The sequence below is a fragment of the Saccopteryx leptura genome, chromosome 5 (genome assembly GCF_036850995.1).
Source record: "Saccopteryx leptura isolate mSacLep1 chromosome 5, mSacLep1_pri_phased_curated, whole genome shotgun sequence".
NCBI lineage: Eukaryota > Metazoa > Chordata > Mammalia > Chiroptera > Emballonuridae > Saccopteryx > Saccopteryx leptura.
In genome coordinates, this window is record NC_089507.1 from 211,107,838 (window position 1) to 211,129,279 (window position 21,442).

General features: G+C 45.4%; 1 protein-coding gene across 1 annotated transcript; it reads left to right on the forward strand.

Annotated features, from left to right (window-relative positions):
• The first annotated feature begins 700 nt into the window (after positions 1-700).
• On the forward strand, positions 701-20,642 carry DSN1 (DSN1 component of MIS12 kinetochore complex). The gene is made up of 11 exons (XM_066383865.1): positions 701-862; positions 3,510-3,558; positions 3,776-4,099; positions 6,835-6,908; positions 8,485-8,557; positions 11,058-11,145; positions 14,022-14,081; positions 14,441-14,515; positions 15,585-15,732; positions 17,128-17,215; positions 17,797-20,642. Exons 2-11 carry the CDS (start codon positions 3,525-3,527, stop codon positions 17,898-17,900), a joined length of 1,068 nt encoding a protein of 355 aa, XP_066239962.1. The 5' UTR covers positions 701-862; positions 3,510-3,524; the 3' UTR covers positions 17,901-20,642.
• Positions 20,643-21,442: the final 800 nt, after the last annotated feature.

The window sequence follows — 21,442 nt, forward strand, 5'->3', positions numbered from 1 at the left end:
ACTAGCGACAGGGGCAGAGCTTCAGATGCTGATGAGCTGTATTCCTTTGGTAAGTATCTCTCTGGGCCTGTTTCCCCATCTTGGATGGGCTCTGGGTTCGTGGGGCGTAAAAAGAATCTTTTATTTATTTATTTTTTGTATTTTTCTGAAGCTGGAAACGGGGAGAGACAGTCAGACAGACTCCCGCATGCGCCTGACCGGGATTCACCCGGCACGCCCACCAGGGGACGACGCTCTGCCCACCAGGGGGCGATGCTCTGCCGCGACCAGGGCCATTCTAGCGCCTGGGGCAGAGGCCAAGGAGCCATCCCCAGCGCCCGGGCCATCTTTGCTCCAATGGAGCCTCGGCTGCGGGAGGGGAAGAGAGAGACAGGGAGAAAGGAGGGGGGGGGTGGAGAAGCAGATGGGCGCTTCTCCTATGTGCCCTGGCCGGGAATCGAACCCGGGTCCCCCGCACGCCAGGCCGACGCTCTACCGCTGAGCCAACCGGCCAGGGCCCGTAAAAAGAATTTTGATGGTGTGGCAGGTCCCAGGAGTAACGTAGTCACTTCTGAGCCGAGAAGGATTTGGACACCGTGTCGGAACTCGCAAATGCTAAACACCAGGCATACGCATGCGCCTTGGGGGAGGCTGGCACTCAGCACGCGCATGCGTGGCGGGCGGCCTCCCGCGCACGCGCTCTTAGTTGGCGGGAGTTTCGGTTTCCGCAGCGGTTGCGCGGGGCGTGGTCCGCAGGAGCAGCGGCCCAGAACCAGAAACGAGAGGTTTAGGCGGTCCAGGGGTGATCCGTGACCGTGGAGAGTGACCTGCGGTCTTGTATTCCAAGAACGGAGTCTTCGGGCTGGACCGGCGTCGCTCTGAGGTCAGGAAGTCTCATACTTTTCCGCGGACGCTGCCCCACTTTCCCCCGCACCCGCCTCTTGGGCGTCGGATCTCGGCCCAGTCCAGGCCCGTCGCTGCCCCATGACACCGGGCAATAGGGGTGCCCCAGGGCGCTGCGGGCTCGGGGTGGGAGGAACACCGAGGACGGGCCGCGCCTCTCCCTCGGCCCGTTTGCAGAGCAGCGGTCTAGATTCCCGAGCGGGGTGAAGGGTGAGGGCGGGGCCCGGAGGTCCGCCTCTGCCCCCGCCTGGCCGCGGAATCAGCACCGGCCAGGCTGTGCCCCCGAACCTCAGCTCCGCCATCAGCAGTGAGTGAACGATGGTATTTACGGAGCTGTGGAAAGAATCAAAGGGGATAATGAGATAATGACGCGATTAAAGCGCTTACATACAGCACGGAGCCTGGCATATAATAAGCGCTTAACAAGCAACTTAACAAATGGCAGTTGTTGTTGCTGTTGTTATCCAGGCTTGAATCTGTGCTAGTCATAACTGGGGTTTAGATCCTTGACCTATCCATATATATTTTTTTAATTGATTGAATTTAGAGAGAGGGAGAAACGTCGATTTGTTGTTACACTTATTTATGCATCATTGGTTAATTCTTGTATGTGCCCTGACCAAGGGTGGAACCTTCCAACTTTGGGGTATCCTGACAGTGCTCTAATCAACTGAGCTACCCGACCAGGGCTTGACCTTTCCATTCGTTTTCTCTCTCCCACGTTGTCCATCCTGATATATTCATTTCTCTTTACTATGCCACCTCCCATCCCGAACAGATTTCTGCCGGGAGAGAGGCATAAGCGGGCGGATGTAGAGATGCCTCAGTCAGGTCCCTGCCCTCTTCCTGTCAGTCCTTGGTGACTGGCACCAGGAATACAAATGCAGGCTGGCTCTCAGGAGACAAGACAGGCAAACAGGCCTTAGAGCCAGTGCCACGGAGACCAAGGGGTGGAGCAACCAACTCCACCAGAAAGAAGTGGTGTGAAAGCTTCACACTGGAGCTTGGCTAGGATGGATGAGTAAGTTTTACAGGCTGCATGTGCAAAGATTCAAACACGGTGCAGGGAATGGGCGTGGCAGGAGAGAGCCAAGATGGGTGGTGGGTTGGGACTAACTTGTGAAGAGTGTTGAATACCCTGGGAGAATCTCTGCAGCTGTCTAAGGAATGGATAGGAGAGGAACAGTGCTGTATGCAGGGAAACTAGTGGACAGGCTGTTAGGTTATTGGGGGGAAGGAGAGGGAGGTGTGGAAATGATGAGACCTGAACTAAACGAGGAACTGGAAGTGGAGGAAAGATTTAGAGGCAACCTCAGATAAGAACGGTGGTTACCAGATTGGGGGGGGGGGGGAGGATGAAGAGGGCAGTTATACAGGATGGGTTAAAAGTAGGTTTATAGTTGTGAGTATATTCTTGTACTTTTTATTAAGTACTGTATTATTTTCCATATGGACAACTGTAAGCCTACTTTTGTTCCCCCTCCCGGTATAGCGACAGAAGGAGACTACGGATAATGAGCGCACAATAGAGCATACAGATGTAACATTACAAAGTTGTACTTGTTAGATTTACGTACTGTCATTAACCAATGTTACTCTAATAAGTTTAATTTTTTTTTTTAATTTTTATTTATTCATTTTTAGAGAGGAGAGAGAGAGAGACAGAGAGGGAGAAAGAGGAGAGAGAGAGAGAGAGAGAGAGAAGGGGGGAGGAGCTGGAACATCAACTCCCATATGTGCCTTGACCAGGCAAGCCCAAGGTTTCGAACCGGCGACCTCAGTATTTCCAGGTCGACGCTTTATCCACTGTGCCACCACAGGTCAGGCTAATAAATTTAATTTTTAAAAAAGATTTAGAGAGACTGTTGGAGGTAGAATGGACAGGATCTGGGATCTGAAGAGTTAAGAATAAAAAATAGCCTGACCAGGCGGATAGAGCGTTGGACTGGGATGCCCACTGGGTCCAAGACCCCGAGGTCACCAGTTTGAGCGCGGGCTCATCTAATTTGAGCAAAAGCTCACCAGCTTGGACCTGAGGTCTCTGGCTTGAGCAAGGGGTTAGTCCGTCTGCTGAAGGCCCACGGTCAAGGCACATATGAGAAAGCAGTCAATGAACAACTAAGGTGTTACAACAAAAAACTGATGAGTGATGCTTCTCATCTCTCTCTGTTCCTGTCTGTCTGTTCCTATCTATCCCTCTCTGACTCTCTCTCTGTCTCTGTAAAATAAAAAAAAAAAAATAAAAAAAAAAAATAAAGGATAATGTGAATTTTCTAGTTTGGAAGACCATGTCATCATAATGCCATCAGCTGAATTAGAGATTGAGGGACTAGTTAAACACAAAATAATTGGGAAGTAAAATAGGTTATGTGTTAAGGGAGAAAGGAGTATTTCTAGTGATAAGTTCTGTAGGAATTCAGACCAGGAGGTGATGAACCCTGCTGGTAGTCTCTGTGGAGGTGGTAGGTGAGGTGGCATTGGGCCAGGCCCTGTCAGGCAAATTTTAGGGGACAAGAGATGGGCAATTTAGAGAGGCTGGGAAGCACAGGCCTATTCTAGTGTGGTAAAGCCCCAGTGAGACTAGGCTGACGTGTGGGGAACACATCACCTTATTTTCCTATTTTCAGGGTTCTCTACCCAGGATGACTTCGGTGATGAGCGCAGAGACTGCAGAAGGTGAGTATTGGACCTTTTCCTTTGGGTTCAGGTTTCTCAGCTATGCTCAGATGCTTTCCTGGCTCTTGGTGGAATTGGAATCGCTCATTCATCTATTTGCATGGTTGCTTCTTCATCGTTTCCATGATCTGGGACGTACATTTTCTTTTTCCATCTTTTGGCACAGATAATTAGTTGTGGTGGGTTTGATTTTATATTTTGATGTTTTTATAACAAGCACCAGAAGAGGAACCAGTGACATCTAAGAGTCACGATCATCAGTCGAAATCGGATCCCAACCCTGTTGAAGTGTGTAATAAATCGTCTGCTTCCTTGGAGATGACTCAAGGCATTTCAGAGGAAAGGAGTCAAGTTTGCTCTAGCCTGACAAAAAGGGAAAGTTATGATCTCAACCGAGAGGAAGTTCTTTCCAGGTTCCTTCGTTTGTCCCCCCAAGAACAGTCTGCCCATCATCGAGACAGAAGGCAATCCTGGCGGCGAGCGAGTATGAAAGAAATGAACCAGCGGAAGTCACTGCGTCCCTTCCATCAGGGCGTCACAGGTGGGGTGCTGCGTGCATAAGGCAGTGGAGCTGCAGCTCAGATAAGATGTAACAGTGAGGTATGGCAGAAAGAGCCTAGTGGGACAGACTTGAATTTGATACTTACTAGCTTTGTGACTGAGTAAATCACATCACCTCTCTGAGCCTGTTTCCTCATCTGTAAGAGGTATCTAAGATGATAAGTAGTATGTCAAACACCTAGTAAGTGTTCACTATTGTTGCTTTTATATCATAGTATTACCTAGCTGCCCATTGTCATTTATACCATGAAACAAAAATTCAGATTACCAGTTTGTTGATGCCTACTTCTGTTGGAATTAAAGGCATTAGTGATTTCTTCCTGTGGTTTTCTGCTTCCTATTCTAAAGTGGAACGAAGGTAGATGGGTTGCTACCTGACTTTAGGCTTTGTAACTAAAAATATCTCAGTGAAGATGCACATAAAAATATCTGTAGCGAAAATTAAGTTTTTAGGCATACCGTATTTGAGTGAGACTTTGTGTGAGTTTACAATAATAATTACATTCCAGTAAGCATTGAAGTATAAGATTTAATGTGGGAAGTCTGACACGTTTCAGGAAAAGCTGTGTGACCTTTAAACAGGTTACCTAGCCTCCTTTGTCCTATGGTCTTTATCAGTAAATGGGATGAAATACCTATTTTATAGGATTGTGTGAGGAGCAAATACATTAATATATAGCACAGTGCTTGGCACATAATAAATAGCTCAAATGTTAAGCTATTATAATTACAGTATTTTAAAGATATTACCTCATTTCCAGATGGCCTGATGTCTAACAGGAAATCTGGGTAAAAACAGCCATTAAGCATATCAGAAGATTGCTGCCACAATTATGCTTATGTACTTTACTCCAGTGGTCCCCAACCCCCGGGCCGCAGACCAGTACCGGTCCATGGGCTATTTGGTACCGGTCCGCAGAGAAAGAATAAATAACTTACATTATTTCCGTTTTATTTATATTTAAGTCTGAACATTTTTTTTTTTTTTGTATTTTTCTGAAGCTGGAAACGGGGAGGCAGTCAGACAGACTCCCACATGCACCCGACTGGGATCCACCCAACATGCCCACCAGGGGGCGATGTTCTGCCCATCTGGGGCGTTGCTCTGTTGCGACCAGAGCCACTCTAGCGCCTGAGGCAGAGGCCATGGAGCCATCCTCAGCACCCGGGCCAACTTTGCTCCAATGGAGCCCTGGCTGCGGGAGGGGAAAAGAGAGAGAGAGAGAGGGAGGGGGGGGGTGGAGAAGCAGATGGGCACTTCTCCTGTGTGCCCTGGCCGGGAATCGAACCCAGGACTCCTGCACGCCAGGCCAACGCTCTACCACTGAGCCAACTGGCCAGGGCAACAATGTTTAATTTTTAAAAAATGACCAGATTCCCTCGGTTACATCTGTCGAAGACTCACTCTTGACTCATGTCTCGTAAGTTCGACAATTATGTTTAAAAATACCACAGTTTTTACGCTGGTCGCATAATTTTATTTTGTGCATTTATCCGTCCCGCCCTAAAGGCCGGTCTGTGAAAATATTTTCTGACATTAAACCGGTCCATGGCCCAAAAAAGGTTGGGGACCACTGCTTTACTCCATACGTGTGCCAAGAAAGCATCAGCAGTTCCCTAAGGGTGCCCCAGCCTTCACCTCTGGGGTAATCCAGTGTGTGTGGACTTAAAATTCTATATCATGGAAAACCACTGATGTAATAACATTGGTTATTTCCTAGTTATTTCTGGCCGGTGATCAGATTTATTTGGCTATAAGCAGAATGTATCCTGCTTTTTTTGACTAACAGTAATGAGAAGTTATCAAGAGAGGACACAAGAGAAACTAAAAACACAACCAGCTGAAGCTAGAGGACAAGAAGACATGTATCGCAAATTATCAGAGCAAACCCCCTTTGCTGTTTAATAATTGATGCTTTTAAATGGACATAATTGAAAAAAGTGTTTACATCCTGTGCTTGTCTGAGGAGGCAGTGGTGTAATTATGGAAAACTCCCGCCCCATTCAGGCTGCCTCACCAAGTGACCTTGGGCAAGTTATCTTTGTGCCTCATTGTCATCGTCTGTAAAATGGAACTGATAAGATGCCTCAAGTTTTAATGAGGTGTGTATAGCATTTAATAAAAAGCTTTTTACATAATAGGTGTTCAACAAATTAATATTAATGTCATTAGGTCATTGTAGAAGATGGCATGGTATTACCAGGAAAAGCACAGGTTTTCAGTGACAGACTTGGGACTGAATTCTTGATATACCAATTTCTGGCCTCAGACAAGTCACCTCCCCTCTGAGCTTCAGTTTCCCCATCTGTAAAATGGAGCTCCTAGTTTATAACAGGACTCTTAAGACAATGTATTTAAAGCATACTGCAGGGCCGGTCATAAAAATGCTCAAATATCCCCATCTCCATTCTTTCAGTGGTGAATATAAAACATCAAAAAAAGTTATTTATTTGCCTGTTTAACAAAGACAAGATTTTATATATTACATAAAAGACTCATAACTTTTTAAAACTAGAATGCACAATTGGGTCAATTTCATTCCTTGGTGGTCCTAAAGAAATCAGATGTGACGGATATGAATTCTGCCTTTAACTAGAGAAAGTTGCTTGGGCATCGTTGCCTTAAGTTGGACTGCATCCAGGGGGAGAGAAATCTTCAGGTTTTTTACTCCTAACTGTAAGCATCCCTGTTCTTAAATGTGTATTTTATGTCAGAGCTCAGCCGATCCATCAGCGTCAACTTAGCAGAAAGCAAACGGCTTGGCTCTCTCCTGCATTCCAGTTTCCAGGTGAGATTTGGGGGACTGGGAGCCTTCCTTCCTTTCTTCCTTCCTTCCTTCCTTCCTTCCTTCCTTCCTTCCTTCCTTCCTTCCTTCCTTCCTTCCTTCCTTCCTTCCTCCCTTCCCTCCCTTCCCTCCCTTCCCTCCCTTCCCTCCCTTTCTTTCTTTCTTTCTTTCTTTCTTTCTTTCTTTCTTTCTTTCTTTCTTTCTTTCTTTCTTTCTTTCTTTCTTTCTTTCTTTCTTTCTTTCATTCTTTCATTCCTCCCTCCCTCCCTCCCTCCCTTCTTCCCTTCCTCCCTTCCTTTCCCTTTCTTTCTTTCTTTCTTTCTCTCTCTCTCTCTTTCCTCTTCCCTCCCTCCCTTCCTTCCTTCTTTCCATTTTTCTGAAGTTAGAAGCAGGGAGGCAGTGAGACTCCCATATGCACCCAACCGGGATCTACCTGGCATGCCCACTAGGGGGAGATGCTCTGTCCACCTGGGGCGTTGCTCCCTTGTGGCCTAAGCCATTCTCTTGCCTGAGGTGGAGGGCATGGAGCCGTCCTCAGCACTGGGGCCAACTTTGCTCCAGTGGAGCCTTGGCTACAGGAGGGGGAGAGACAGAGAGAAAGGAAAGGGAAGGGTGGAGAAGCAGATGGGTGCTTCTCCTGTGTGCCCTGACTGGGAACCAAACTCAGGACTTCCACATGCTGGGCTGGCGCTCTACAGCTGAGCCAACCGGCCAGGGCCTCTTTCTTTTTTTTTTAAACTGTTACTGTGACAGTCCCAAAAAGAGATGATACTGTTAAGATGAAAAAATGTTTCTTTCTAGTTAGTATTAATTTAAAAACCAGATTTAATCCTACTAGCAGATCTCTCCTGGACTGGGCTCTGTCTCATTGTTGCTACAGGTGCTAATTAAGCAGCATAGAGAGTTCCCCAGTCTAATGTCTTTTTTCCCCCCTTCTTTTCCAAGTGAGTAGACATAGAAAAACAGACTCCCACAAACACCCTGACTGGGATCAACCCAGCAACCCCCATCTGGGGCCATGCTTGCAACTGAGCTATTTTTAGCACCTGAGGTGGAGGCTCCACGGAGCCATCATCAGCTCCTGGGCAGGTGCACTCAAACCAAAGGAGAGGAGGAGAGAGAGTGAGAGAAGAGGGGAGGGGTGGAGAAGCAGATGGTCACTTCTGGGTGCCCTGACTGGGAATTGAACCCAGCACTTCCACATTCTGGGCCAACACTCTGCCACTGAGCCAACTGGCCAGGACCTCCAGTCTAATATCTTTTGTCACTGGCCTCAAGTGACAACAAAAAATGGTAATTTAAAGTGAGTGGAGGTCAAAATCTAAGTTAAAGCAGACTTTTGAGGTCTGAACTGCATAGTAAGTAGGTATTATATAGCTATCTAGTGATTACATTAGTTTAAATAAGTAAGTCTTTTGTGTGAAATGACTATTTTTTCCTGATCTGTTTGTTTATATGAAAAACTTTAAGTATAAAAATTAAATCATGTTTATTTCACATGTATTAAATATTATGAACTTCATTGGGACTGGCCTGGAAAATCTTGATTGTTGTACTAAAAATGCTTTTCTTTATTTAGTTCTCTGTTCAGAAACTTGAACCTTTCCTAAAGGGCACTGAGGGCTTCAGTCTTGAAAGTTTTAGAGCCAAAGGTAAGATACTAAGAATAGACAAGTGAACTTTGACCTTGAGCTTGTACCTTCTGTTAAAGGCAGTTGAAGCGCCACTTTCAGGATCCTCATTTTCAAGAGCTGCTACCTTACAAATTCAGCCCCCACTTCAGTTTTTTGGAATTGCATTTTTAAAATATGTTAATGAAGTTCAGAAGGTTTGGGAATACAGTGTAAGTCTGCCCCCCACCCTGGACCCAGCTGCAGCTCCTCTCCGCAGAGGAGCCCGCAGCCAGTTTCTTGTGTATTGCAGAGATACTGCTTTTGCAAACAGTTATACTACATTAAAATCAAATAATACTTCCCTGCACTGTTCTTTACCTTGTCTTTTGTCTTTTTAACTCAAGTTTATTTTGCAAATTATTCTATATCACACATATAGACCTATCTTAACATTTTAGTAGCCACATGATATTCCATTTTATAAATGTAACATTTGATTTAACCAGTTCCTTATGGATGGGCTGGTGGGGTTTTCAGTCTTTTGCCATTACAATGAGTAGGGTAATAAATACCTTTTTTACACATGCTTTTTGGCACATTTGCAGATAAAAATAAAATTTCTAGAGTTGTAATTAAGTTGGTCAAAGGAAATGTTAAGAATTACTAGTTTGCCTTCTGGAAATGTATCATTTTATTCTCTCACCAGCAATATATGCAAGTAGCTCTTCTCACACTCCGACACAGTTTTATCAGACAGTTATGATATTTTGTTTTTATTTTTTTTATTTTTTAGATTTTATGTATTCATTTTAGAGAGAGGAGACAGAAAGATAGAGAGAAGGGAGTGAGGAGCAGAAAGCATCAACTCCCATATGTGCCTTGACTAGGAAAGCCTGGGGTTTCGAACCGGCGACCTCAGTTTTCCAGGTTGATGCTTTTACCCACTGCGCCACCACAGGTCAGGCCAGTTAAGATATTTTATAGATGATAAAAGGTACTTTGTAATTTTAATGTTTCTTTTTCAAAGGATTCACATTTTTTAAAATTTATTTATTGATTTTATTTATTTGTTTTTAGATTTCTATTTATTCATTTTAGAGAGGAGAAAGAGAGAGAAGGGGCCTGACCAGGCAGTGGCGCAGTGGATAGAGCATTGGACTGGGATGCGGAAGGACCCAGGTTCGAGACCCCAAGGTTGCCAGCTTGAGCGCGGGCTCATCTGGTTTGAGCAAGGCTCACCAGCTTGAGCCCAAGGTTGCTGGCTCCAGCAAAGGTTTACTCGATCTGCTGAAGGCCCGCGGTCAAGGCACATATGAGAAAGCAATCAATGAACAAGTAAGGTGTCGCAATGAAAAACTGATGATTGATGCTTTTCATCTCTCTCCGTTCCTGTCTGTCCCTATCTATCCCTCTCTCTGACTCTCTCTCTCTGTCCCTGTAAAAAAAAAAGAGAGAGAGAGAGAAGAGGCAGGGAGCAGGAAGCATCAACTTCCATATGTGCCTTGATCGGGCAAGTCCAGGCTTTCAAACTAGTGACCTTAGCATTCCAGGTTGACACTATCCACTGTGCCACCACAGGTCAGGATATTTATTGATTTTAGAGAAGAAGGAAAGAGAAACGTTGATCCCTGACCAAGGATCAGACCAATAACCTCTGCATATCCAGATGATGCTCTAACCAACTGAGCTACCTGGTCAGGGCAGGATAAACACTTTTAATATTATTTAGAACCATATGTGCTTCATTTTATGTTCGTATATTTTATTTACAAAAATTGGCATGTTGGCTCTCTTATATTGATTTGTAGGAACTCTGTTAAGGAAATCAGCTATTCATCTGTGATATATAAGTTACAAATAATCTTTTCCAGGAATCAGTTCTCAGCTTTTTAGGAAGTAGCTGTTCTTATAATAACTACACAATCATCCAGGGTTAGAATACTCCATGTTACCCACTTTAAAAACCTAGAAAATACATGAACTGAGACTTTCTTGTTAAATAAATTGTTGATCTCAGAATTGGACCGTCATGGTAATTAGAGTAGATATGTCAAGAATAGTTTGATAGCTAGTTAACATCCTTTCACTTCGTTTTTCATCTGAATGTAATTGCGGACTCTTCCAGGTATAAGCAGAGAATTGTTATTACCTTATGCCCAGAACTCTTTGTTTGCCTTCACCATTTCTCATGACCCTCTTTCCTGTTGCTTGACTTCTGTGATATTTCCTCCAGTGCCAGCAGTTCTGATCTCTTTAGAAGAATGTCAGTGCAGATACACCTTTTTAACTACTTTTTCACTGGTCAGATATAAAAAAAACCACATCAGTAAATGTCATAAAGACGAATTGTTTTCTATTTTATCTATACCTACCCAAAGAAAAAAGATAAAATCTTTCTGCATATGTTTACCACTTTTTTTGAATGAGGGACAGGGGCAGAATGTAACAGGGACCCTAGAGCTGAGACCATCTGAAATATCTTTTTCAGCAGCTTGCTGTGAAAATGTATCTTTTTAACATGAAATTTTATTCTCTCTAGCATATTCTCTTTCTGAAGAACTGAAACATTTTGCGGACAAACTGGAAAATAATGGAACTTTACAGAAATGTGTTGAAGATTCAAAACAGTAAGTTCAATTGCCCTTCTGTCCTAAATTATAATTGAATTAAGAGTTTTTATTATAACTAGACAGTTCACTCAACAAACATCCGTCATCTTTTACATACCAGTCTCTTCTAGGTGTTGGAGATACAGTGATAAAGTCAAACAAGGATGTGTGCTGATACATTTTAATAGGAGAGATAGTCAAACAAATGCATAGATAATGATTTAAGATAGTGCTCTGAGAAGTCAATAGTAGTCACTGGAGGGCTGAGTTAGCTAGGGCTCAGGGAAGACTTCTAATGAATTGACCTTTGCAGTGAGACCTGTAAGACCTGAATGGTGAGAAGGAACCAGCCATGGAAAGGTGAAAGGGGCCTGACCAGGTGGTGGTGCAGTGGATAGAGCTTTGAGCTGGGATGCTGAGGACCCAGGTTCGAAACCCCAAGGTCGCCAGGTTGAGCGTGTGGGTCGCTGGCTTGAAGCCCAAGGTCGCTGGCTTGAGCAAGGAGCCACTGGCTCAGCTGGAGTCACTCCCCCCCCACCCTGGTCAAGGCACATATGAGAAAGCAGTCATTAAACAACTAAGGTGCCACAACCATGAATTGATGCTTCTCATCTCTCTGTCCCTGTCTGTCTGTTTCTCTTTCTCACCAAAAAAATAAAAAAGAAAGGAAAGTGTTCTTCAGATTTTGCTAGCCATGCAAGTTGGAGATATACTTACGTTTTGTAGCTTTTGATTTAGAAGTCTCACCCTTAAACTTATAGTTCCTCGACCCTGGCCGGTTGGCTCAGTGGTAGAGCGTCGGCCTGGTGTGCGGAAGTCCCGGGTTCGATTCCCGGCCAGGGCACACAGGAGAGGCGCTTATCTGCTTCTCCACCCCTCCTCCTCTCCTTCCTCTCTGTCTCTCTCTTCCCCTCCCGCAGCCGAGGCTCCATTGGAGCAGGGATGGCCCGGGCGCTGGGGATGGCTCCTTGGCCTCTGCCCCAGGCGCTAGAGTGGCTCTGGTCACGACAGAGCGTGGCCCCGGATGGGGAGAGCATTGCCCCCTGGTGGGCAAGCCGGGTGGATCCCGGTCGGGCGCATGCGGGAGTCTGTCTGACTGCCTCCCCGTTTCCAGCTTCAGAAAAATACAAAAAAAACAAAAACAAACAAACTTGTAGTTCCTCTATGGGGGTGGAACCAAGCCCTCTACCCCTTGCCCTCCAATAAATCATGTCACTAGAGCTTACGTTATAAACTTGTTAGTTTTGACTTTACAAAGGTCTACTTTTCCACAGCTCCTTAGATTTAACATTGCTGTTCAGGAAATGAAAAATATTTTGGCTCACTCTTCTGGGGACAGAGTCTTCAGGCATTCAGGTGGTCCAGCGTTTGACATCCACCAGAGGCGTCTTACAGTACAGCCTCCAACAAAACTAGGCTGTCTGGAACCCCTGGTAATAGAATTGTTTGCCTTTGTACCAAGAAGGTTGGGAAAGCACCAAAATCTGCATGTGGCGTGTGTGTGCCCAGGCCGACTGCGGGGAGGTCACGCTGTGAGACCTGAGTTCCAGTGAGGTTGTCTGAACGAAAGAGCATGTCAGCAGGGCCTGCGATGGATGCGTCTGTGCTGACTGTGACAGGATCAAGTGTTTTCCTCCCTGAGGAGCAGAAAATCGTGTGAAAGGGTTGAAGGCACAAGCACAGAATCAGAAAGCTAAATGAAAAAAATAATTTTTTTTAAGTTATAAAAACAAAAATATTTGATGCAACTAGATGCTCTTTTAATGCAGCGCGTTTCAGCCGTGGGCTGCTGCGGCTCGGCCAGCGCTGGTGGAGGCCGTGTTTCCTAGGCCTCGGTAGGGAAGCAGGGAAGGCGGAACAGCTCACTGATTTGTCTCTGTCAGGTAGGGTACCAAGTACATCTGCAAAGTGTGGCACTGTCAGTGCTGCTTTTCCGTTTGGATTAATCACCCAGCTAAGCCGAGCCATTGGCATAACACACAAGCCCTGTCCAGTGGTAGCCTCTGTTTAAGGAGGAAGATGAGACAGTCCTGTGAAAAAGTTTGTCAGGCCTTAAAAAATGTTAATGTTTTGATTAGTGGAAGGAGAAGAGACTAAAGAATAATGTGATTAGAAATGTAGAGCTTGGAAACCCCACATACTCAGGGTCAGGATGAGTGGGGGTATCTATCTGGGACAAAGAGACAAGTGGTCACACAGGGGGACTCAGTGGATAAGCTGGGTGGAGCGAGGACAGGCAGCCTGAGGTGCCAGGTCAACGTGATTGACTTGTCTTCTGAATGCCCGAGGGTCACAGGATTTAAGCAAGGAAAATAAAGGAATATTTTAAGAAAGGTTCATTGGCCATGTGTGGATTGGAATTGATGAGAGAATAAAGGCTGAAGAGACCTAGTACAAAAGTGAGAGTCCTGAGCTGCGGGAGCGCCGTGGAGAGAGCGTCGGCCTGGAACTCGGAGGTCGCTGGGCCAAAACCCTGGCTTCCCTGGTCAGGGCACATACGGAGTTGATGCTTCCTGCTGCTCCCCCTGCTCTCTCTTCTCTCCCCCTTCCTCTAAAATGAATTAAAAAAAGTGAGAGTCCAAGAATAAATATTTGTTAAAGATGAGTTCTGAACATGTCTTACTGCCTTTAAAATTATGTAAAGTGGCCTGACCTGTGGTGGCGCAGTGGGATAAAGCGTTGACCTGGAACACTGAGGGTGCTGGTTCAAAACCCTGGGCTTGCCTGGTCAAGGCACATATGGGAGTTGATGCTTCCTGCTCCTCTCCCCTCTCTCGCCCTCCCCTCTCTAAAAATCAATAAATAAAATTTAAAAAAATTATGTAAAGTAGCATATTAAAAGCAAATGCTCTTGAAAGATTAGTGTTAATCTCCTAATCCTATCTATATTCCAGAAAAGCATCTGATTTGTCTCTGGAAACATCGGTGGCTGAGATGAAGGAATACATAACAAAGTAAGTGAAAATGAGTGAACCTTTGTTGGAAAACCTAAATTAATTTGGGGAAAATAACTAAACCAGGAAAAAAGAAATAATATACATTCTAGAAAGCTGCATATTGGGATCCTATGGGCTGGACTGTTGGTCAGTTTTATAGAATGGAGGCTAGGGAATAAGGATGTTAATTTGGTTTTAAGAACTCATGTTTGATTCAATTAAATTAATATCCTCTAAATCAGTTGTGCTTTCCAATCCTTTAATGATCTTTTTATTAACATCTTAGAACCAGAGTAGGCACCTAATGTACTTTTGTTGCCTTGAGTGATTCAGACTGAGATAATCAAATATTAACAGAATTTTTTTCGGATCTATAGGTTTTCTTTAGAACGTCAGACTTGGGATCAGCTCTTGCTGCGCTACCAGCAGGAGGCTGAGGAGATCACATCCAGGTGAGATCTATGACTGGAAATTAGAAGACACCCTTTTAATTTTTTTTTTTTTTCTCATTTTTCTGAAGCTGGAAACAGGGAGAGACAGTCAGACAGACTCCCGCATGCGCCCGACCGGGATCCACCCAGCACGCCCACCAGGGGCAATGCTCTGCCCACCAGGGGGCGATGCTCTGCCCATCCTGGGCGTCGCCATGTTGCAACCAGAGCCACTCTAGCGCCTGAGGCAGAGGCCACAGAGCCATCCCCAGCGCCCGGGCCATCTTTGCTCCAATGGAGCCTTGGCTGCGGGAGGGGAAGAGAGAGACAGAGAGGAAAGCGCGGCGGAGGGGTGGAGAAGCAAATGGGCGCTTCTGTGTGCCCTGGCCTGGAATCGAACCCGGGTCCTCCGCACGCTAGGCCGGCACTCTACCGCTGAGCCAACCGGCCAAGGCCTGCCACCCTTTTACCCATGGAGTTTGATTTGAGTTAATTTTAGTTCTTTTAGCATAAATTGAATGATGAATCCTTTCTCATAGGCCAATCTATTCATTAGAGCAATGTAAAATACATATTAGCACTCTCAGACCTTCTGGAGAGTCAGGGAAAGGAAGGGCAGTTGGTGTCACTATTTTCAGTCAAAGAATCGAATTGCCTGCTCTGTGTCTTTGGCTGCCATTCCACATCCTGGGGGAGAAAGGCACGTCCCTGCCTTGGTATCTGTAAACCTGGGCCAAAATCACTAGTCGGGACTTCAGTGAGCACATGGCCTTTGAGCTGTCGGTGTGGGAGAGAACCCTTGCCAAGGCTTCATGGAAATGAGAGACCTGAACGGGGGTGATGGAAAGAAGAGAGTCTGGGTCTGGGTCTTAAAGGCATAAGGAAGGGCACAGTGCCTGACCAGAGGTGGGGCAGTGGGGAGAGCATCGACCTGGGATGCTGAGGACCCAGGTTTGAAATCCCGGGGTTGCCAGCCTGAGCAGGGGCTTTCCCCCTCTCTCCCTCTTCTCCCTAAAATCAATAAATAATTTTAAAAATCTTTTAAAAGAAAATGATTATCAAATCCTTGAATGCTTTTGTTTTTAAAAAGAGGATCGACTGAAACAAAAATGACTAAAGTTGAAGTGGAACCTACAGCATATCTTGGATCTTCCCAGAGTGAAGTCCTGCAGACAAAGCCTGACTACCAGGAAATACTACAGAGCCGGAGCAACGTCTTTAATTGCATGGAGTTGGTGGTGAGTGAGCTCTGTTTACATCTGGTCGACTTAGCCAGCTTTGCTACCTTGTCATCCTTGGAAATGAAAAGACCTGGAGAATACGTGTAATGAGATGAGATGAATATGTACGTGGTTGGTTTTAGAGAGACAGAGCAAGGGCGTAGGGGAAGCATTCATTTGTTGTTCCACTTAGTTGTGCATTCATCGTTCACTTCCCGTATGTGCCTTGACTGGGGATCAAACCTGCCACCTTGGTGTTCGGGACAATACTCTAAGCAACTGAGCTAAGCAGGGCCGAAATAAGTATATTTAATTACCTTGGCGAAGCATGGAGAGACAATGAAAAAGGAAACAAAGAGGTAGTGAGCAGTGCTAATAAAGAGAGTGTGCCGGGAAGGCTTCAGGTTGCTACAGAGCAGTTGCGGAGGTCCCTCTGGGAGCCGGTTTAGCAGAGCCTGGAAGGAAGTGAGGAGTGCGCCAGGGGGTATTCGGGAGAATAGCAGTCGTCCCAAGTACCCACAGGAAGAGCTGATGCAGGTGATGCACGAAGGGTTTATAAGGGGCTCTGTACAAAGTGTGGGTAGCTGGAGACCTCCGGGTTCATGGAGGAACCTGGGCCTTTGAGGCAACTGAGCTCTGACACCGAGCCTGCAGGGAGGGGCAGAGGGAGTTCCTGTGGCCCCTGAGGGGCGCAAGTCCCATCATGCGCTGCTTTGAGAGAGCCAAGAGCCTCCATGGAGACACAGCTCTCAGGATGGGCCTTCCTGGAGCCGCGCTGCTTTGAGAGAGCCAGGACCCTCCGTGGAGACACAGCTCTCTCAGGATGGGCCTTCCTGGAGCCGCGCTGCTTTGAGAGAGCCAGGACCCTCCGTGGAGACACAGTTCTCAGGATGGGCCTTCCTGGAGCCGTGCTGCTTTGTGAGAGCCAGGACCCTCCGTGGAGACACAGCTCTCAGGATGGGCCTTCCTGGAGCCGCACTGCTTTGAGAGCCAGGAGCCTCCGTGGAGACACAGCTCTCTCAGGATGGGCCTTCCTGGAGCCGCGCTGCTTTGAGAGAGCCAGGAGCCTCCGTGGAGACACAGCTCTCTTGGGATGGGCCTTCCTGGAGCAGCCTGGGTGAAAATACCCAGGCCTCATTTAGTTCCCTCCCACTTGGGCTCCCTCTGGGCCAAACCCCCCGAACTCAGGACTTGGGATCCTGTTAGAGGTTATCGGGGTCAGCCTCCTGGGGCATAGAACAGTGTGGAGGAGTGCAGTGTGGATCTGGGGGCAGACAGAAAATGTGTGGCGTAGCTTCCCAGGCTGACAGAACAGCAAAAGCAAAGCTCCAGGAGGGAAGGCGCTTCCTGTGTGTTTGAGGGGCAGCAGCAAGCCGAGGGCCCTTCCAGCTCACAGCTGTCTCCCTTCTGCAGATGGATGAACTGCAAGGGTCACTGCGGCAGCTGCATGCCTTCATGGACGACAGTACCCAGTGCCTCCAGAAGGTGTCAGTGCAGCTCGGTAAGTATGTCCCTCGAGGGGACCAGCAGGTGACTCTTCAGACACAAACTGCCCTCAAACTGCCCTCAGCGCATGGTCTCAGAGAGAAAGGCCTATGTCATGTGGTTTTCCCCTCACAATAACTATTATGTTGTGGGTACTCAAAGTTGATGGAAATTCTAGACGTAGATTCCACAGTAGCACAGTAGGCTAAGAATTAAATCCCTACAAACTGTCTTCTTTTAGTTGGTTTAAGATTTAAGAATGACCCATTGCCTTTTCTTCCCTCTTCCTTCTTCAGAAACCCACTAAATGACACTGGCATACTTCTCCATGGCCTTCTCTGACCTACTCCAGCCCTGAATTACTCCATACCTTCATTTTCTTATTTATCACACTTATTTATGACTTGTGGTCATAGTTACAGCCGGCTTTCTAATACCAGACTGTCTTCTCCTTGAGGCTAGAGAATTTTGTTTGTCCTTATAATGCCCTTTAGTGTCTGGCTCAGTGTCCATATTTAAGTTTGGACATACGTAAGTTTTCAATAAATCTTATTTGAATTCCATTGAAATTTATTTTTTGGCTCCTTTCCTCTGTAGGGAAGAAAAGCACACAACATTTGGATTCCTCACCAGCTCGAAAACTGCTCAAGCTTCAGATACGAAACCTGCCGACCACACGTCGCTCTGCATCGTGTCAGTGACCTTACACGTGCCCTTACACGTGACCTTACACGTCTTCCACCAGGAAGTGCTCTAGAGAAGAGGAGTGGTAAGAGTGTTCCAGCGCACGGTGACTGCATGTCTGAGCTGTCGACACCTAACTGGTTGCCTCTGCGGATAACTGGCTGACGAGAGAGCACTTTGATGTTTTTCTAAAAGTGACAACACTTCTGTATCCAAAAGAATGTTGTATAGACACTTTTTCCAAGAATGCAAAATACTTCAATTTTCTGTTTTGGAACGACCTTGAGAACTAGTGGCCCAGTCTTTTACATATCCTTTGTGATCGCCAGTCTTCATCTTGTGCAGATATTTTTTCAAGTTTGGAAACATTCAGAGTCATTCATGATCAAATCCGGTGAAACATTTTAGGAGTAAGTTGGGTTCTGGTTGGGTTGTGAAGGAATGTAACTAATTTCCTTGTGTGACTCTGAAGGTGATTTTGAGTAGAGAAGTTGTGGGCATTGTTCACATCATGTGAGTCCGTGTATCATTTCACATTATGTCCAAGTTGAGGAAATACCACTCCTCTCTGTCCTGACATCTATAGTGTGCTTCAGCTTTTCATACTGAGTCATTGTCCTAAGGCCCTGAGTCATGGCAAGAAGTGGCTGAGTACTCCCTTTGATTGCTTTCTCTGTTATTTGTTAATAATCTGCATTATAAAATTGTACATAATTAGAAGCTTCCCCTTGCCTTTGTGTATATTTTGAGCATATTAAAAGATAGGGAGGGCTTAGAAATAGGGTTCTTTAGGGAAGGAAAAGAAATAAAAAAAAGAATATAGGATACTTTGCCAATTGTGGAAGTGAATAGTAGTATAGAGAAGCATCAGAATTACAGATAAAACACCAACTAAGTTATTGTTAATATTTCTTATTCTCTGGTTTTCCTAGCAGGATAAAACCTATTTCATTTAAATACCTAGTCATAGTCTTAAGTCTTAAACTTTGGCCTGAGCACCAGCTAGTGACATGTATTATCTCCTTGCTTTGACCAACATCCCTTATTCTTTCATGTATCTATAGAGCCGCTGCTATCTACCAGGCACGGTACTAGGAACTAGGAAGAGAGCAAAGAACGAAACAGACCTGGGACCTCCTCATTATTTTCACTCTAGTAGGTACATAGGGAACAAGAAGAGACAACTTCTCTGCAGAAGTGATGTTTTAGTTGATTTGAGAAGGATGAAGGAGTTAAATGGGGCAAATATACTGCTCACAAAAATTAGGGGATATTTAAAAATGAATTTGAAGCAATAAAAAAAAGAAGCATTTTATTATTTTTTTATTAAACAAGAACATTAGAAAAGCAAATGACAAGTCAAAGAAAGTTTGGTTATGCAAATGAGATGCAAAACCAACTTTTCCCATTGGTGAAAATGCGCTGTACAAAAGGCTGAAAGTACCGGAGTATCTACACGTTCCCTGACCCCCTCATTTTTTGAGCAGTATATTTGAAGCAAAAGGAGCAGCGTTTCTAAGGGCGTGAGGAGGAGGAGGATGAAGCATTCTGGGATACCAAAGAGCAAGACCAGTAAAGCGGGAATGCTGAGTACCAGCAGAGGAGCCTCCTGGGACAAAGAAGTGGAAGTCATTCGAAGGCTTTAAGAGAGAGAAGGGCTCAAAACTTTATTTTTAAAACATCACTAGTTGCCCCGTGTAGAGGGGATAATGCTGTCTAGAGTAGATCAAGAAGGGACACTGGACAGCCCCACGGAGAGCTGTGGCTTTGAAGGATCCGAGGACTATTTTTTATTATTTGTTTATTTATTTTTGTTATTTTCTTACTTTCAGAAGCACAGTATTATAATGGAAAACAGCATAGAGTTTGTAATTAATCTTCATCTGGTCCTCATTTTCCTTATCTGTAGAATGGGGATAGAGCACCTCCAAATTTTTTATATTACATTGTTATTGCATTTTTTGTTTATAAGAATTTGTTTAGACCCCAGATTAAGAAGTGTGTTTGTCTTCAACAGCTAAACAGCATAGAGCACAGAAAAATAAGTTCTGAGCATTTTACATGCAGATAGACTATAACCTTATGACATATTTACTATGTTGTCATTAGACGAGGAATTCACGATTGGAGAGGCTTATTAATTTGACCAAGGACATATTAGATAGTATTGTAGGGTAATTTGGCACTTGGCAAATATATATATATTTTTTTATACAGAGACAGAGAGTCAGAGAGAGGGATAGATAGGGACAGACAGACAGGAACAGAGAGAGATGAGAAACATCAATCATTAGTTTTTCATTGCGACACCTTAGTTGTTCATTGATTGCTTTCTCATATGTGCCTTGACTGTGGGCCTTCAGCAGACCGAGTAACCCCTTGCTCGAGCCAGCGACCTTGGGTCCAAGCTAGTGAGCTTTGCTCAAACCAGATGAGCCCGCGCTCAAGCTGGCGACCTCGGAGTCTCGAACTTGGGTCCTCTGTGTCCCAGTCGGACGCACTATCCACTGAGCTACCGCCTGGTCAGGCAGCACTCGGTAAATGTTAATGAATAAAATCATATACAGTATAATAAAAGGCTGTGTTTGGTTAATACTAGTTTTCCTCTCCAAATCTGGTTCAGAAATTGTGCTTCATGAATAATATTACAGACAATTACTGTCCTTGATGTTTGGTAATATTTGTTATTTGCCCTACTTTAGTTAACAGAATATTTTACTCTTAGTCAGTGATAATAAATAATGTAATGTTAACCTTGAAAATAAGACATCCAGCCTGACCTGTGGTGGCGCAGTGGATAAAGTGTCGACCTGGAAATGCTGAGGTTGCCGGTTCGAAACCCTGGGCTTGCCTGGTCAAGGCACACATGGGAGTTGATGCTTCCAGCTCCTCCCCCTTCTCTCTCTCTGTCTCATCTCTCTCTCTCTCTCCCTCTCCTCTAAAATGAATACATAAATAAAAAAAATAATAAGACATCCAGTTGGCCCTGGCCGGTTGGCTCAGTGGTAGAGCGTCGGCCTGGCGTGCAGGAGTCCCGGGTTTGATTCCCAGCCAGGGCACATAGGAGAAGCGCCTATCTGCTTCTCCACCCTTCCCCTCTCCTTCCTCTCTGTCTCTCTCTTCCCCTCCCGCAGCCGAGGCTCCGTTGGAGCAAAAGATGGCCCAGGTGCTGGGGATGGCTCCTTGGCCTCTGCCCCAGGCGCTAGAGTGGCTCTGGTCTTGGACAGAGCGACGCCCCCGATGGGCAGAGCATCGCCCCTGGTGGGCGAGCCGGGTGGATCCCGGTTGGGTACATGCGGGAGTCTGTCTGACTGCCTCCCTGTTTCCAGCTTCAGAAAAATACAAAAAAAAAAAAAAAAGACATCCAGTTATTTTACCAGCAAAATGGAAATGGGCTTATTTGGGAGTAGCAGAGAATTACAAATTCTGACATAGCAAAAATTATAGGCAAATCCAGCAAACAAAGGAGAGGAACATTACAGAGTAAAAAGTTGGGAGGGGTTGTTTTGAATGAAAGTCCCTTGGAGGAAAGCAAGAGGTTAGGTTGTCAACAGTTTCT